The sequence below is a fragment of the Symphalangus syndactylus genome, chromosome 12 (genome assembly GCF_028878055.3).
Source record: "Symphalangus syndactylus isolate Jambi chromosome 12, NHGRI_mSymSyn1-v2.1_pri, whole genome shotgun sequence".
Classification (NCBI taxonomy): domain Eukaryota; kingdom Metazoa; phylum Chordata; class Mammalia; order Primates; family Hylobatidae; genus Symphalangus; species Symphalangus syndactylus.
The window spans coordinates 82,364,115-82,379,839 of NC_072441.2; the positions used below are offsets into that span (position 1 = coordinate 82,364,115).

General features: G+C 52.0%; 2 protein-coding genes across 13 annotated transcripts; one reads left to right on the plus strand and one right to left on the minus strand.

Moving 5' to 3' along the window:
* Positions 1 to 15: 15 nt before the first annotated feature.
* Positions 16 to 6,811, plus strand: CREB3L4 (cAMP responsive element binding protein 3 like 4). 12 transcript variants are annotated; one of them, XM_063626525.1, is made up of 11 exons: positions 16 to 108; positions 358 to 530; positions 867 to 984; positions 1,279 to 1,525; positions 1,683 to 1,804; positions 5,191 to 5,283; positions 5,418 to 5,524; positions 5,641 to 5,709; positions 5,828 to 5,912; positions 6,068 to 6,164; positions 6,320 to 6,811. In XM_063626525.1, the coding sequence occupies exons 3-11, from the start codon at positions 871 to 873 to the stop codon at positions 6,511 to 6,513; spliced, it is 1,128 nt and encodes a 375-aa protein (XP_063482595.1). In that variant the 5' UTR covers positions 16 to 108; positions 358 to 530; positions 867 to 870; the 3' UTR covers positions 6,514 to 6,811. The 12 variants fall into 12 exon arrangements, with proteins under 12 accessions (XP_063482595.1, XP_063482597.1, XP_063482589.1 ...); XM_063626519.1 differs by lacking the exon at positions 16 to 108 and adding an exon at positions 174 to 230 and having other exon boundaries at positions 358 to 510; positions 867 to 1,044; XM_063626522.1 differs by lacking the exon at positions 16 to 108 and adding an exon at positions 177 to 230.
* Positions 6,812 to 6,960: 149 nt separating this feature from the next.
* Positions 6,961 to 10,452, minus strand: JTB (jumping translocation breakpoint). The gene is made up of 5 exons (XM_063626580.1): positions 9,947 to 10,452; positions 9,753 to 9,790; positions 9,470 to 9,552; positions 8,285 to 8,364; positions 6,961 to 7,282 (listed from the first exon to the last, which is right to left on the minus strand). The coding sequence occupies exons 1-5, from the start codon at positions 10,027 to 10,029 to the stop codon at positions 7,126 to 7,128; spliced, it is 441 nt and encodes a 146-aa protein (XP_063482650.1). The 5' UTR covers positions 10,030 to 10,452; the 3' UTR covers positions 6,961 to 7,125.
* Positions 10,453 to 15,725: the final 5,273 nt, after the last annotated feature.

A 15,725-nucleotide genomic window follows, 5' to 3' on the forward strand; every position in this document is an offset into this window, starting at 1 on the left:
AAATAAGAATAAAGAAAAAAAAAAGAAAGAACTGCGGCCCCATTGGCCTGACTCTCCTGAACAGCCTAGCTGTCTCCGACCAGTTACGGAGGAGGCGGCCTTAAGAGGGTAGTGTGCCATTGGCTCGATGTCCTGCCCCTCCGAAACCTAAGTCTTCAGCTTCCAATCAGGACTCAGCTTTGGGAAGAGCGCCACGCGGTGGGCGAGGGGATGTCCTAGTAAATCCGCAGGTCTCTTGACTCTTTCCGCCTTTGTTTACAACCCTGCCATGATCTCCCTGTTGCAAAAGCGAGGGCTACGGAACAGGCATTCAAGTGTCCTGTGCTCCAGTAACAGCCTTTTCTGTTCTTCCGCTAGGAGACACCAAACCCTCAGGAAGATTTACTATAGCTAAGAGAAAACTGAAGCAGAAAGGGCGCGGCTACCTACTTCTTAAATTCCGTTTGTGGACCCTCAGACTCTTAGTCCCCTACTCCCAGATACAGCGGCTCTACCGTGGCTCCTGGCAAGGTGGCACCCACTTTTGTAGTGTAAGGCTGGGGGCGGGGTTTGGCTGGCAGATCCAGGATACGAGATCCTGGAAGAAAGAAAAGGTGTAGTGTTTGGGGCGGTCAACGGGCTACGCTGGCTTGACAGGGCTGGGCTCTTCAGAACAGGTAATGCTTGGGGGGACCTGTTTGTCTGAACCTGAGGGATAGGGCTGAAGGTGAAACATCGAGGGGACAGGTGAGGGGGCTTGCTAATGAGGAAGGAGTGGGGGGGCGGGGATAATGGAAAAGGGAGCAGAAGAGCCCAGAAACTGTACGGGGTAGGAAGCAGCCATCATTCCCTTTCTGCAACCCTCCGTCCCACATGCCTTCCTGCAGAAGCATGGATCTCGGAATCCCTGACCTGCTGGACGCTTGGCTGGAGCCCCCAGAGGATATCTTCTCGACAGGATCCGTCCTGGAGCTGGGACTCCACTGCCCCCCTCCAGAGGTTCCGGTAACTAAGCTACAGGAACGGGGATTGCAAGGCTGGAAGTCCGGTGGGGACCATGGCTGTGTGAGTGTGACGAGTGGGAGTGGGGGTGGGGTTGAGACACAACTCTATGATAAGAGGCTTCAGCTCCCACTTGGAGACAGGTCTGAAAACAGACCACCCCCAAAATAGACGTAAGTTGTATAACTCTCTCCATGCCCAAGAAGTGAAAGGACTGAAAATGAAGCATAAGGCTGATGTCAGGTAGGACTTCCAAAATTCTTCCCTGCACATGTATATAAACTTTTCCTACTGTAGGGCCTTCAAGAGAGTGAGCCTGAAGATTTCTTGAAGCTTTTCATTGATCCCAATGAGGTGTACTGCTCAGAAGCATCTCCTGGCAGTGACAGTGGCATCTCTGAGGACCCCTGCCGTCCAGACAGTCCCCCTGCCCCCAGGGCAACCAGTTCTCCTACGCTCTATGAGGTTGTCTATGAGGCAGGGGCCCTGGAGAGGATGCAGGGGGAAACTGGGCCAAATGTAGGCCTCATCTCCATCCAGCTAGGTCAGTGTTCTTTGTGGGAAGGGGGAAATGGCCCTTCGGGACTGGCCCTAACCATGGGGTTAAGGGGGTTTACCCAACCTGTGCCACTACCCAGGCCCTGCTACTGTCAGGATGTTCCTAAGTCTCCTTTCTCTCAGCTACCTGTTTTCTACTCCAGATCAGTGGAGCCCAGCATTTATGGTGCCTGATTCCTGCATGGTCAGTGAGCTGCCCTTTGATGCTCATGCCCACATCCTGCCCAGAGCAGGCACCGTAGCCCCAGTGCCTTGTACAACCCTGGTGAGTCTTGGTGTCAGCCAGAACCACTACTCCTTGATACATATATAATCACACAGACAGGGCAAAGGGATGAGGGCATGGCAACTGATGATGAACTGCCTTTGCCCCAGTTTTTGTGGCATTGGGCTTGAAGACCAAGGAGACATAAACAGTTGAACAGTTTTTTATTTTTTGAGCCAGGGTCTTACTCTGTCGTCCAGGCTGGAGTGCAGTGGTGCAGTCATGGCTCACTGCATCCTCAACGTCTTGGGCTCAAGCAATCCTCTTGCCTCAGCCTCCTGAGTAGCTGGGACTACAGGTGTGTGCCACCACGTCTGGCTAATTTTTGTAGAGACGGGGCTTTGGGGTTTCACCATGTTGCCCAGGCTGAGGCTAGTCTTAATCTCCTGAGTTCAAGCGATCTACCTGCCTCAGCCTCCCAAGATGGTGGGATTACAGGCATGAGCCACTGTGCCCTACCAACATGAACAATTTTTTTTTTTTTTTTGAGACGGACTCTTGCTCTGTCACCCAGGCTGGAGTGCAGTGGCACGATCTCAGCTGACTGCAACCTCTGCCTCCTGCGTTCAAGCGATTCTCCTGCCTCAGCCTCCCAAGTAGCTGAGACTACAGGTGCCTGCCACCACGCCCAGCTAATTTTTTTATTTTTAGTAGAGACGGGGTTTCACCATATTGGCCAGGCTGGTCTTGAACTCCTGACTTTGTGATCCGCCCGCCTCAGCCTCCCAAAGTGCTGGGATTACAGGTGTAAGCCACCGCGCCTGGCCCAACATGAATAATTTTAAAAGCAGGAAAGGACAAGGGATAGAGAACCCTTGGGGGTAAGGTAGCAAAAATTCAGTTACGGTGGGGTGAGGGAATCTGGGGACAGGGCTCAGGAGAAAGCCCAGCCTTTGTGTGCATTGTATTCTTAGCCAGAGCCATTATCTCAGCCTTGGGTCAGGACACAGAAATGGGACAGGCCACCTGGGAATCCCAACTGGTTATAGGTACAGGAAGGAAGAAAAGCAATAGCAGCAGTGTTTCCACTGGAACAGTTGCCCAGGAGGCACCCACTGGCTAGTGCTACAGTGTAGCAGAGGTATCACATTAGATGCCTTCTCAAGGCCGGCTGGGCAGCGTCCAAGGCTGGGTAAACAGGGGGCTGTGCTCAGATCACTGTTCCTCCCTTTCCTCTGAAAATTACTCCTTGTACCCAAAAGGCAGGGACGAGGTCCTAGCCTCTCTTCAAATCTGCAGTTGAAGCTGGGACCAGAAGCCAAGCTAAGCATCTTAGAATCTTTTTTTTTTTTTTTTTTTTAGACAGAGTCTTGCTCTGTCACCAGACTGGAGTGCAGTGGCGCCATCTCAGCTCACTGCAACCTCTGCCTCCCAGGTTCAAGTGATTCTCCTGCCTCAGCCTCCTGAGTAGCTGGGACAACAAGTGTGCGCCACCACGCCCGGCTAATTTTTGTATTTTTAGTAGAGATGGGGTTTCACCATGTTGGCCAGGATGGTCTTATCTCTTGACCTTGTGATCCGCCCGCCTCAGCCTCCCAAAGTGCTGGGATTACAGGCATAAGCCACCGCGCCCGGCCAACATCTTAGAATCTTGAGCTGAGGAACCTTTAAAAGTCTGATGCCGGTTGGGCACGGTGGCTCATGCCTGTAATCCTAGCACTTTGGGAGGCCAAGGTGGGTGGATCACGAGGTCAGGAGTTCGAGACCAGCCTGGCCAACATGGTGAAACCCCATCTCTACTAAAAATACAAAAATTAGCTGGGCATGGTGGCGGGTGCCTTTAATCCCAGCTACTCGAGAGGCTGAGGCAGGAGAATCACTTGAACCCAGGAGACGGAGGTTGCAGTGAGTGGAGATTGCGCCATTGCACTCCAGCCTGGGCGACAGGGTGACACTCCGTCTCAAAAAAAAAAAAAAAAAAGTCTGATGCCCCTAAGTTTGGGTGTACATTAGACGCACCATGGTGTTTGTAAATGCTTTGTTATTTCTTTATTGTAGAGACAGTCTCACTATGTTGCCCAGGTTGGTCTTGAACTCCTGGCCTCAAGCAATCCTCCGGTCCTGACCTCCCAAAGTGCTGGAATTACAGACGTGAGCCACCTTGGCCGCTCTGTTTTCTTTTTCCTTTTTTTTTTTTGTTGTTGTTTATTTTAAATAAAACCCTCTAGGCCTCATTCTCAGCGATTCTGATTAGGCGGACTGGAAGACACTCCTCTAATAGTTCCACCAAACAGTCACAGGAACAAGAAGGGCACATCAGGAAAAGCCACACAGGAAATGGTTTTGCCAAAAGCCAAAAACCATGAGCAGGCAAAAACCAAAGTAAGTTCTCTGTAAGTCACAAAATGAAGCATACATCTTTTTTTCTTTTTTTTTTGAGATGGAGTTTTTTTTTTTTTTTTTTTGAGACGGAGTCTCGCTCTGTCGCCCAGGCTGGAGTGCAGTGGCGCAAGAGATGGAGTTTTGCTCTTGTTGCCCAGGCTGGAGTGCAGTGGTGCACTCTCAACTCCACCTCCTGGGTTCAAGCGATTCTCCTACCTCAGCCTCCCAAGTAGCTGGGATTACAAGCACCCACCACCACGCCCAGCTAATTTTTGTATTTTTAATAGACATTGGGTTTTGCCATGTTGGCCAGGCTGGTCTCGAACTTCTGACCTCAGGTGATCTGCCCACCTTGGCCTCCCAAAGTGCTGGGATTACAGGCATGAGCCACCGTGCCCGACCACATACATCTTTCAAAAAGAAACACTAGTGAGAAGGGCAAGTTACTCAGTTGATGGGCTCAGGTTCACCACCAGCACCATCCACTCTCTGTACATCCTCTCCTGTGATTTGCTGTGAGACATATGGCTGCCTTTGGGAAGCTCTTTGTATGAGAGGGTACAGAACCTGAGTCTGAGAAGCGGAGCTCAGACCCTAAGGGAGAATGGGCCACTGCCCCAGGGAGCTCCCTGTGGTTGACGGGCAACTGGATAACACACTCTGCTAAATGGAAGTTAATGACTGAAAGTGAATCATGTGCTTGCTGTAAGGAAATTATGCAAACTTCACTGTAGTGAGTTCTTTCAGGTTCTCTTGGGTATGGGGAGACCTGGATCAGAATAAGCCTTCCCTAGCTTGCTCAGAGTGCCAAGGTCCTCAGTCTCTGGGTGAAGGATATGACAATACCCTCGTCTCTTCCTTGGCCTCAGGAAGTCTCTTTGGCTTGATCTAGAGCCTGTCTGAATTAAGGTCTCTGCCCCTCACCTCACCTCTAGATTAAAGTTGTCTCCCAGTACAAATAGGAAACACTCTCCAGAAGGCATGTAGGGGGAGTAGCCTGCGTGCTGCAAATGGGATGACCCCCTCCTCACTCCTATTGCATCTTCTCCTGCCCCTACCCCCAGCTGCCCCGTCAAACCCTGTTCCTGACCGATGAGGAGAAGCGTCTGCTGGGGCAGGAAGGGGTTTCTCTGCCCTCTCACCTGCCCCTCACCAAGGTAACATGCTTCCCCTAAGGGTATCTCAACCCAGGGGCCTCACCATGACTTCTGAGGGGCCAATATCCCAGGAGAAGCATTGGGAAGTTGGGGGCAGTTGAAGGACCCAGGACTCACACATCCTGGGCCTCCAGGCAGAGGAGAGGGTCCTCAAGAAGGTCAGGAGGAAAATCCGTAACAAGCAGTCAGCTCAGGACAGTCGGCGGCGGAAGAAGGAGTACATTGATGGGCTGGAGAGCAGGTATGCCTGGGTTATTTCTGGCTTCCTGTGGGCCATGTCTGGGCCCCTTCCTCACCATGGCAGGCAAGGTAAGGGACTCAGGTTGCTGAGCCTTGTCCTACCTCCTCATACTCTAGGGTGGCAGCCTGTTCTGCACAGAACCAAGAATTACAGAAAAAAGTCCAGGAGCTGGAGAGGCACAATATGTGAGTGAAAGCATTGTGTGTGTGTGTGTGTGTTTTGAAGGCAGATACAGCACACAGGGGCGCCATTCTTGGCCCCTGGTACCCAGATGATACTAACTCTTCATTCCTCCTTTCCCAGCTCCTTGGTAGCTCAGCTCCGCCAGCTGCAGACGCTAATTGCTCAAACTTCCAACAAAGCTGCCCAGACCAGCACTTGTGTTTTGGTACCATTAGTCTATCTACTCCCATCTACCCCCACACTTCTATCCTTATACCCCGACTACCCGGCCAGATCTACTTCCCACATCTGATAATCCCAGCTGGCCTCTGTTCACTCTGCCCACTACTCCCTTCATCTGTTCCTCTTGCTTCCTCCCAGATTCTTCTTTTTTCCCTGACTCTCATCATCCTGCCCAGCTTCAGTCCATTCCAGAGTCGACCAGAAGCTGGGCCTGAGGATTACCAGCCTCACGGAGGTGAGAGGCAAGAGCAGGGAGCAACCCCTGGCTGAGCAAGGGAGGGGGACTCTGTTCTCCAAGGTCGTCAAGAAGCAAGAGGGAGGTCCTGTCCTGTCTAGGGTCTCCCACCCAGGGGAGCACTCTACTACTGCCCTCTTTCCTTCACCTCACAGTGACTTCCAGAAATATCCTGACCCACAAGGACATAACAGAAAATCTGGAGACCCAAGTGGTAGAGTCCAGACTGAGGGAGCCACCTGGAGCCAAGGATGCAAATGGCTCAACAAGGACACTGCTTGAGAAGATGGGAGGGAAGCCAAGACCCAGTGGGCGCATCCAGACCGTGCTGCATGCAGATGAGATGTGAGCTGGAACAGACCTTCCTGGCCCACTTCCTGATCACAAGGAATCCTGGACTTCCTTATGGCTTTGCTTCCCACTGGGATTCCTACTTAGGTGTCTGCCCTCAGGGGTCCAAATCACTTCAGGACACGCCAAGAGATGTCCTTTAGTCTCTCTCTGCCTGAGGCCCAGTCTGCATTTGTTTGCATATATGAGAGGGTACCTCAAATACTTTTGTTATGTATCTGTGATTTTATTTCTTCTTCGGGGATAGGGTTGAGGGGAAATAAGTTTTGAGTGAGAAATAAACGTTTTAGCTGAAATTATCCCAGAAGTTTGAAATAAGTAGTAGAAGGGGGGAAAACAAGGGAGAAGTGGTGGGGAAGACTTGGTAGATTGGGGCCTTAAGTAGCCACCTCCTTTCCCTCTCTGCCCCCATGACTTCCTGCTCCAAGTTACAGAAGCGAAGGAAACCATTTTACTCTTTTTATTCTGCTCATTAATAATCTGAAAGAAGATGGGGGAAAAGGGGATTCCACCACAAGGCTCCAAAGAACCAAGAGTGCAAATCAGTCCATTTGACTTTCACTGTCTGAGATAGGGTCTCTAAGACCCAGGATACAAGGGTGGAATGTAGTTATATGGACTCAATTTGCTTCCGGACCTTTTCCAGAGCCCTTCTGTCCAGTTGTCGCTGACGAATGATGACAAGACAAGCGAAGATCAGGGCCACACACACAACAGCCCCTTCGAACTTCCAAAATAAGCGTTGTTCCATCAAAGCTGAGCGGCAGCTGAGGGCACGAAGGAATAGTTATTCCCAGGAAAGGCCAGACAGCTTCTCCCTCTAATCTCGCTTCTACTTCAGCCTAGCCAGGATATATTCAAGAAGAAATCAGAACCAGGCTTCTATTGTGTGTATAATACATAAATCCCTCTCAAATAGATCATTTAATTTATTCTCTGGATAAGCAGAGCTAGTATTAACCAATTTTACTGATGAGAAAATATGGCCAATAACAGTGCTGAGGAGTAGAGCTGGGACTGGGTTCAAGTAATTTGGCTCCAAATCCCGTCTTCTTTCTTTCTTATTTATTTCTGAGATGGTGTCTCGCTCTGTCACCCAGACTGGAGTGCAGCGGCATGACCTTGGCTCACTGCAACCTCCACCTCCTGGGTTTAAGCAGTTCTCTGCCTCAGCCTCCCAAGTAGCTGGGATTACAGGTGCCCGCCATCATGCCCGGCTAATTTTTGTATTTTTAAGAGAGATGGGGTTTCACCATCTTGGCAGGCTGGTCTTGAACTCCTAACCTCGTGATCCACCTGCCTCGGCCTCCCAAAGTGCTGGGATTACAGGCGTGAGCCACCCCTCCCAGCCTCGTTTTTTGTTGTTGTTGTTTTGTTTTGTTTTGAGACACAGTCTCGCTCCATTGCCCAGGCTGGAGTGCAGTGGCGTGATCTTGGCTCACTCTAACCTCTGCCTCCTGGGTTCAAGTGATTCTCCCTGCCTCAGCCTCCCAAGTAGCTGGGATTATGGGCACCCACCACCACACCGGCTAATTTTTGTATTTTTAGGAGAGATGGGGTTTCACCACGTTGGCCAGGCTGATCTCTGAACTCCTGACCTCAGGTGATCCGTTAGCCTCAGCCTCCCAAAGTGCTGGGATTATAGGAGCCTGGCCCCCTCTCATTTCAGATATTCCATGCTACCCCCAGACCAGGGGAAAAGGTGGGATCATCCATCTAAATTCATAGGAGCAAAGGAGGTGATCTCAGAGAACAGAGACAGCACTCACCTTTTGAATTCATTTCTCTTAGATGAGCTGCATGTGATTTTCTCTACATACCCTGTGGGACCACACTCAGGGGTAGTTTTCTGCCAGGAGAAAAGGAGCAAAGTACCTGTTAGGAAGGGGCAACAGGATAAACAAAAAGGCTGCCATTCAGAAGGTGCAGGTGCCCAACTGCTATGGTTTGGAGTGGTAGGCAACAGAGAGCTAATGAAAGAGTTCTGATGCAGATGGTGGAGGTGGTGGTTGCATGATTACGAATGTATGTTAGAACACTTCAGGGGCAACAGTCTAGGAGAGGCAAGGATACATTCCATTCCAGAGCCTACTATACTAAAAGTGAATAAAACATAGTTATCATCTGAGGCCGGGTGCAGCGGCTCACGCCTGTAATCCCAGCATTTTGGGAGGCCGAGGCGGGCAGATCACGAGGTGAGGAGTTAGAGACTAGCCTGGCCAACACAGTGAAACCCGAGTCTAGGCCGGGCGCGGTGGCTCATGCTTGTAATCCCAGCACTTTGGGAGGCCGAGGCAGGCGGATCATGAGGTCAGGAGATCGAGACCACGGTGAAACCCCGTCTCTACTAAAAATACAAAAAATTAGCCGGGCGTGGTGGCAGGCGCCTGTAGTCCCAGCTACTTGGAGAGGCTGAGGCAGGAGAATGGCGTGAACCCGGGAGGCGGAGGTTGCAGTGAGCTGAGATTGCGCTACTGCACTCCAGCCTGGGCGACAGAGCGAGACTCCGTCTCAAAAAAAAAAAAAAAAAAAAAAAAAAAGAAACCCGAGTCTACTAAAAATACAAAAATTAGCCAGGCATGGTGCAACGCGCCTTTAGTCCCAGCTACTCAGGAGGCTGAAGCAGGAGAATCGCTTGAACCCGGGAGGCGGAGGTTGTGGTGAGCCGAGATCTCGCCACTGCACTCCAGCCTGAGCAACAGAGTGAGACTCCGTCTCAAAAACAAACAAAAAAGCCATAGTTATCAGTTGAATACTGCCATTAGCTTGGAAAGAAAGGGGCACATTTTCAGGGGAAAGACAAGTACAGATTTGGACATACACTGAGACTGCAAGAAGAAAGAAAAAAAGATGATGCAAAGGCAGCTTAATAAGACTTGGATGTTAAGACGTTGCTTAAGTGTTTGCTTAGATGTTTAAAAAAAAAAAAAAAGGGTAGAGAAACAGATACTCACAACCCGGAAATTAGAGCATGGAGAGCACTCTTCTGCTACCACAAACTCTTCCACCAGCCAGCATGGCAAATTTGAGGTGCTCGCTGAAAGGAAAGATAAATGCCAGCCCCAGGCCATTCAGAAAACATTTCTCCCAGGCTCTGCCCATCCAACTTCCCGGCACAGCGCTTGCCCTCATTCCATGTCATGCCGCCCTTTTCCACCTGTGCTCTTGGTATATGTGGAAGATACTAAAACCAAAAACAAATGACGGGAAATGTAGGGTTCCCAGACAATCACCCACCTGACAGCTTCTCTTCCTGCACGGGAGCCTCTGCTTGGCTGTGGCGGAGTTGGGGGAAGGGACAAAAGTCAAAACCCAGAAAATAGGGCACCCCTTCCTGAGCTGTCCATGGATAAGGTCTCCCCCAACCCCGGGGCCGGGAACGATCCTGTCCTCCAGTGACCTCCTTTTCCCTCCCCTTACCTCCTCCTTACCAGAGCTTTAAGGTGAAAGCACAGAGCAACCAGCAGAGGTGGCGGCCCTGGGGGAGGCCAGGCCTCCCCACGCCCGCAGGCATGGAGCGCCAAGTGTCGCACCTGTCGGAACAGAGGGACCTACTCCACAGGCCTCGTGCCTCCGTCGGAGCGCAGAGGCGGCACTTACTCTGCAGCCCTCCCAGAGGTTCCAGGTCAGGGCAGGGAAGGCCGGAGTTGCCTATCGGAGCAGAGGATCTATCGGGACGTCCCCGTTGCCACAGCGAGAAAAATCGATACGCGTTTGCGGGCTAGGGAGGCGAGCGCCTTCTGCGGGGTCCGCAGGGCGCTGGAGGAAGGGACGGCGGGGGCTCGCGGCCCTAGCGCCCGCTCACCTCCGCTCCCGCCCCCGACGCAGCCATCTAGCCCCGTGGAGGATCCTTGGGCGCGAGCCCTAGCTCGGGGCCCGTCGGTCCCAGGCGCGTTTTGTCGTCGCCCGCTGGAGCTTGTAGTCTTCCGCGGTCGGTGGCGCCTCGCCTGCTGCTCACTGGGAATTAGCTCGGCGCCCCGTTGCATTGTGGTCTTGGTAGTCTTTACGAGAACGGCAAATGGCGGTTGCAGAGGTTCGTCCGGATTCTCGGCTCTCTGCTCCCTGGCTGGCGCCTGTTTGTTCATTCTGGGCTAGGTGAGCAGGGACAATACGTCGCCCTCTCAGGACTTTGCTCTCTCCTTAAAACCCGAGGATTCACCGTCAAGCTTCAGGTTTCTCTGACATCCTTCCCCAGCCGCCCCTTCATCGCCACCGATGGTCCAGTGGAGAAGCTGTGTTGGAGGTCAAGGGATGGAGGCGAAACTGCGCGTTCTCGTCCCTGCAGAAGCCGGAATATCCGAGATACATGGCGAACATGAAACTTTCTCCTTGTCTCTTGGCTCACACTCCGCTACACAGATGAATGGTGTTACCTTCCCTCATGTTACTTGCTAAGCCTACTCCGCAGAGCTTGTCCTCTGCATAACCTCTTCAAATGTTCTCAACTCTCCCTTGCTCCTACATAATGGAATAATCATAAATGCAACGAGAAAAGCATGAGATTTGAAGTTCCATAAGTATTGAGCCTAGGCCGGGCGCGGTGGGTCACGCTTGTAATCCTAGCACTTTGGGAGGCCGAGGCGGGCGGATCACGAGGTCAGGAGATCGAGACCACGGTGAAACCCCGTCTCTACTAAAAATACAAAAAATTAGCCGGGCGTGGTGGCGGGCGCCTGTAGTCCCAGCTACTTGGAGAGGCTGAGGCAGGAGAATGGCGTGAACCCAGGAGGCGGAGCTTGCAGTGAGCCGAGATCGCGCCACTGCACTCCAGCCTGGGTGACAGAGCGAGACTCCGTCTCAAAAAAAAAAAAAAGTATTGAGTCTAGGTTCTGGTGGTTATTAACTCCATGATCTTAAGACAGTATCTGACTCTCAGTGTTCTGTGTAAAACGGAAATGCTAATGTGCATTTACCAGGACTTTTTCTTGCGAGAGGCAGATGAAATGTATCTCTGTTTCATGAGTAAGTTCAGAGAATATAAGTGACTTGTCCAGGGTCAGCAAGCTAGTGAGTGGGAAAGCTGAGGCTTGAGCCTACAGTGTCAACACCCAGGCCAAAGATTCATTGCCTGCTTTTCATCCTATGGAGTTAAACCTTGATTTCTTTCTTTCTTTCCTTCCTTCCTTCCTTCCTTCCTTCCTTCCCTCCCTCCCTCCCTCCCTCCCTCCCTCCCTCCTTCCTTCCTTTCTCTGTGGCCCAGGCTGCAATCTACCGGCTCCCTCCTGCCGGCGCCACGCACTGCCTGGGACTGCCGGCGCGCACCACTGCTGCCTGCTTTTTCTCCTTTGCCTGCAGGCACGCGTTCGCCATCTTGGCCACGCTGGTCGCCAGCTCCTGACGCCGAGTGCTCGACCCGCCTCAGCCTCCCGAGGTACTGGGACTGCAGACGGAGTCTCGCTCACTCGGTGCTTGGTGTTACCCGGGCTGGAGTGCGGTGGCGTGGTCTCGCCTCGCTGCAGCCTCCGCCTCCCAGCCGCCTGCCTTGGCCTACCAGGGTGCTGGGATTGCAGCCCCTGCCCGGCCGCCGCCCTGTCTGGGAGGTGGGGAGCGTCTCTGCCCGGCCACCCATCGTCTAGGAAGTGAGGAGCGCCTCTACTGGGCCGCCCCGTCTGGGAGGTGAGGAGCGCCTCTGCCCGGCCACCCATCGTCTGGGAAGTGAGGAGCGCCTCTGCCCGGCCGCCCCGTCTCGGAAGTGAGGAGCACCTCTGCCCGGCCACCCCGTCTGGGAAGTGAGGAGCGCCTCTGCCCGGCCACCCATCGTCTGGGAAGTGAGGAGCACCTCTGCCCGGCCACCCATCGTCTGGGAGGTGAGGAGGGCCTCTGCCCGGCCACCCCGTCCGGGAGGAAGTGAGGGGCGCCTCTGCCCGGCCGCCCCGTCCGGGAAGAAGTGAGGAGCGCCTCTGCCCGGCCGCCCCGTCCGGGAAGAAGTGAGGAGCGCCTCTGCGCGACCGACCCGTCCGGGAAGAAGTGAGGAGCGCCTCTGCCCGGCCGCCCCGTCCGGGAAGAAGTGAGGAGCGCCTCTGCCCGGCCGCCCCGTCCGGGAAGAAGTGAGGAGCGCCTCTGCCCGGCCGCCCCGTCCGGGAAGAAGTGAGGAGCGCCTCTGCCCGGCCACCCATCGTCTGGGAAGTGAGGAGCGCCTCTGCCCGGCCACCCCGTCTGGGAAGTGAGGAGCGCCTCTGCCCGGCCACCCATCGTCTGGGAGGTGAGGAGGGCCTCTGTCCGGCCGCCCCGTCCGGGAGGAAGTGAGGGGCGCCTCTGCCCGGCCGCCCCGTCCGGGAAGAAGTGAGGGGCGCCTCTGCCCGGCCGCCCCGTCCGGGAAGAAGTGAGGGGCTCCTCTGCCCGGCCGCCCCGTCCGGGAAGAAGTGAGGGGCTCCTCTGCCCGGCCGCCCCGTCCGGGAGGAAGTGAGGGGGGCCTCTGCCCGGCCGCCCCGTCCGGGAGGAAGTGAGGGGCGCCTCTGCCCGGCCGCCCCGTCCGGGAGGAAGTGAGGGGCGCCTCTGCCCGGCCACCCATCGTCTGGGAGGTGAGGAGCGCCTCTGCCCGGCCACCCATCGTCTGGGAGGTGAGGAGCGCCTCTGCCCGGCCACCCATCGCCGGGGAGGTGAGGAGCGCCTCTGCCCGGCCGCCCCGTCCGGGAAGAAGTGAGGAGCGCCTCTGCCCGGCCGCCCCGTCCGGGAAGAAGTGAGGAGCGCCTCTGCCCGGCCGCCCCGTCTGGGAAGTGAGGAGCGCCTCTGCCCGGCCACCCACCGTCTGGGAAGTGAGGAGCTCCTCTGCCCGGCCACCCACCGTCTGGGAAGTGAGGAGCGCCTCTGCCCGACCACCCATCGTCTGGGAAGTGAGGAGCGCCTCTGCCCGGCCACCTATCGTCTGGGAAGAAGTGAGGAGCGTCTCTGCCTGGCCGCCCCATCTGGGAGGTCTACCACGGAGGCCAGAAGCAATGTGGGGGCTGGACGTGGTGGCTCACGCCTGTGTTCCCGGCACTCTGGGGGGCGAGGTGGGTTGATCACTTCGGGCTAGGAGTTCGAGACCAGTCTGGCCAACTTGGCGAAACATGAAAAATACAACAGACAAACCAACCAACCAACTCAGTGACAACAAAACAGGTCTACCCTGGAGTCATACTCTAATTTTTTCTATTTTCCTCCCTTTCTGATCCTTTATCTCACCTTCTTTTTCTTCCTCTTCCTTCTCCCTCTTCTTTGTCAAATAGAAGAGAGTTATTATCACTGATCCATATAAAGTCCCTCTCTCATTTAACTCCCACCCCCCATTTCTATTCCCCGACTTCCCATGTGCAACCTTCCTAATATGTTTGATACGCATCTTTTTGTTTGTATGTATTTTTAGAAAATGTTTATTGTTTTTGTGTGCAAAAAAAACTAATTAAAAAAATATATAAATTGAAAAAAAAAAAAAAAAAAAAAACCTTGATATACACTCAGACCTGCAGTGACTTCACCAGCACTCTGGGTTCATGCTTTACTGTCTGATAATGAATTTTCATTTAATTTTATTTTTTTTCTTAGGGTCTCGCTCTGTCACCCAAACCTGATGAGGGCTGAGCTTTCATTTTGCCATTTTTTGTTTGTTTTTGTTTTTGAACGAGATGGACTCTGGCTATATTGCCAGACTAGAGTGCAGTGGCAAGTCACAGGAGCCATCATAGTGCATTACAGCCTGGAACTTCTCATCTTCAGGAATCCTCCCAAGTAGCTGGGATTTCAGGCATGTGCCACCATACCTGGCTCTAATTTTGAATTTGTTTCTTTAAATTATTATTTGTGTTTGCTGAAATTGTGTGTGTGTGTATTATTTTTGTGTATGTGTGTGAGTAGTTATATGTTACATAAAGTAGGTTGTGGGGTTTTTTCCAGTAATGTTTAGCTATAATTGAAGTTTGGGCCGAAATCTGCTAGTATTTGTTACTCCTCACCAAATCCTACCTTATCTCACAACAAACTGTAAGATCTTGTAAGATTTCACTTCCAATAACCTTACCAGGCATCAGAGTGGGGTCTCTACTCTGAAATTAAATATCTGCCATAAGGTATGTTGAAGACGTTAGCCTCCTTCCCAGGAGGCACAAAGTGCAAGTCTTTTCCTCATCTCTTTATTTTATTTTATTTTTTTTTTTGAGACGGAGTCTCGCTCTGTCACCCAGGCTGGAGTGCAGTGGCGCAATCTCGGCTCACTGCAAGCTCTGCCTCCTGGGTTCACGCCATTCTCCTGCCTCAGCCTCTCCGAGTAGCTGGGACTACAGGCGCCCGCCACCACGCCCGGCTAATTTTTTGTATTTTTAGTAGAGACGGGGTTTCACCGTGGTCTCGATCTCCTGACCTCGTGATCCGCCCGCCTCGGCCTCCCAAAGTGCTGGGATTACAAGCGTGAGCCACCGCGCCCGGCTTCCTCATCTCTTGAGCAAATTAAACCAACTGGACAGTTTGCTACAGAACTCAAACACAGCTGGGCGCAGTGGCTCACGCCTGTGATCCCAGCAATTTGGGAGGCTAAGGTGGGTGGATAACCTGAGGTCGGGAGTTCGAGACCAGCCTGACCAACATGGAGAAACCCCGTCTCTACTAAAAATACAAAATTAGCTGGGCATGGTGCTGTATACCTGTAATTCCAGCTACTCGTGAGGCTGAGGCAGAAGAATCACTTGAACCCGGGAGGTAGAGGTTGCGGTGAGCCCAGATCACACCATTGTACTCCAGCCTGGGCAACAAGAGCAAGACTTCATCTCAAAAGAAAAAAAAAAAGAACTTAAACATAAGCCACAAATAAGGCTTATCATTACCCCATCAATGCTTGGATACTGACATTTATCAAGTTATTACATTTTGCTGTGTAAAAAATATTATGTATGGTGAAAGGGGGATATATATATCATATATTAAAATATGTGTTACATATTAAACATATAAAATTATATATTATACATAATATATTACATATATAATATATCGTATATTAAATATATAATTATATATTATATATTATGTATAATATAATTATATGTGTTATGTTTATAAACATGTATAAACATGTTATATATGTTTATTATATATTATATATTTAATATATATTTAATAATATATAATATATATTATATAACTATATAATTATACATTGTAATATATAATATATAATATAATATATATATATATACTTAAGGATGCTGTGCATCAAGCCTGAATTTTCCTTTTTTTTTT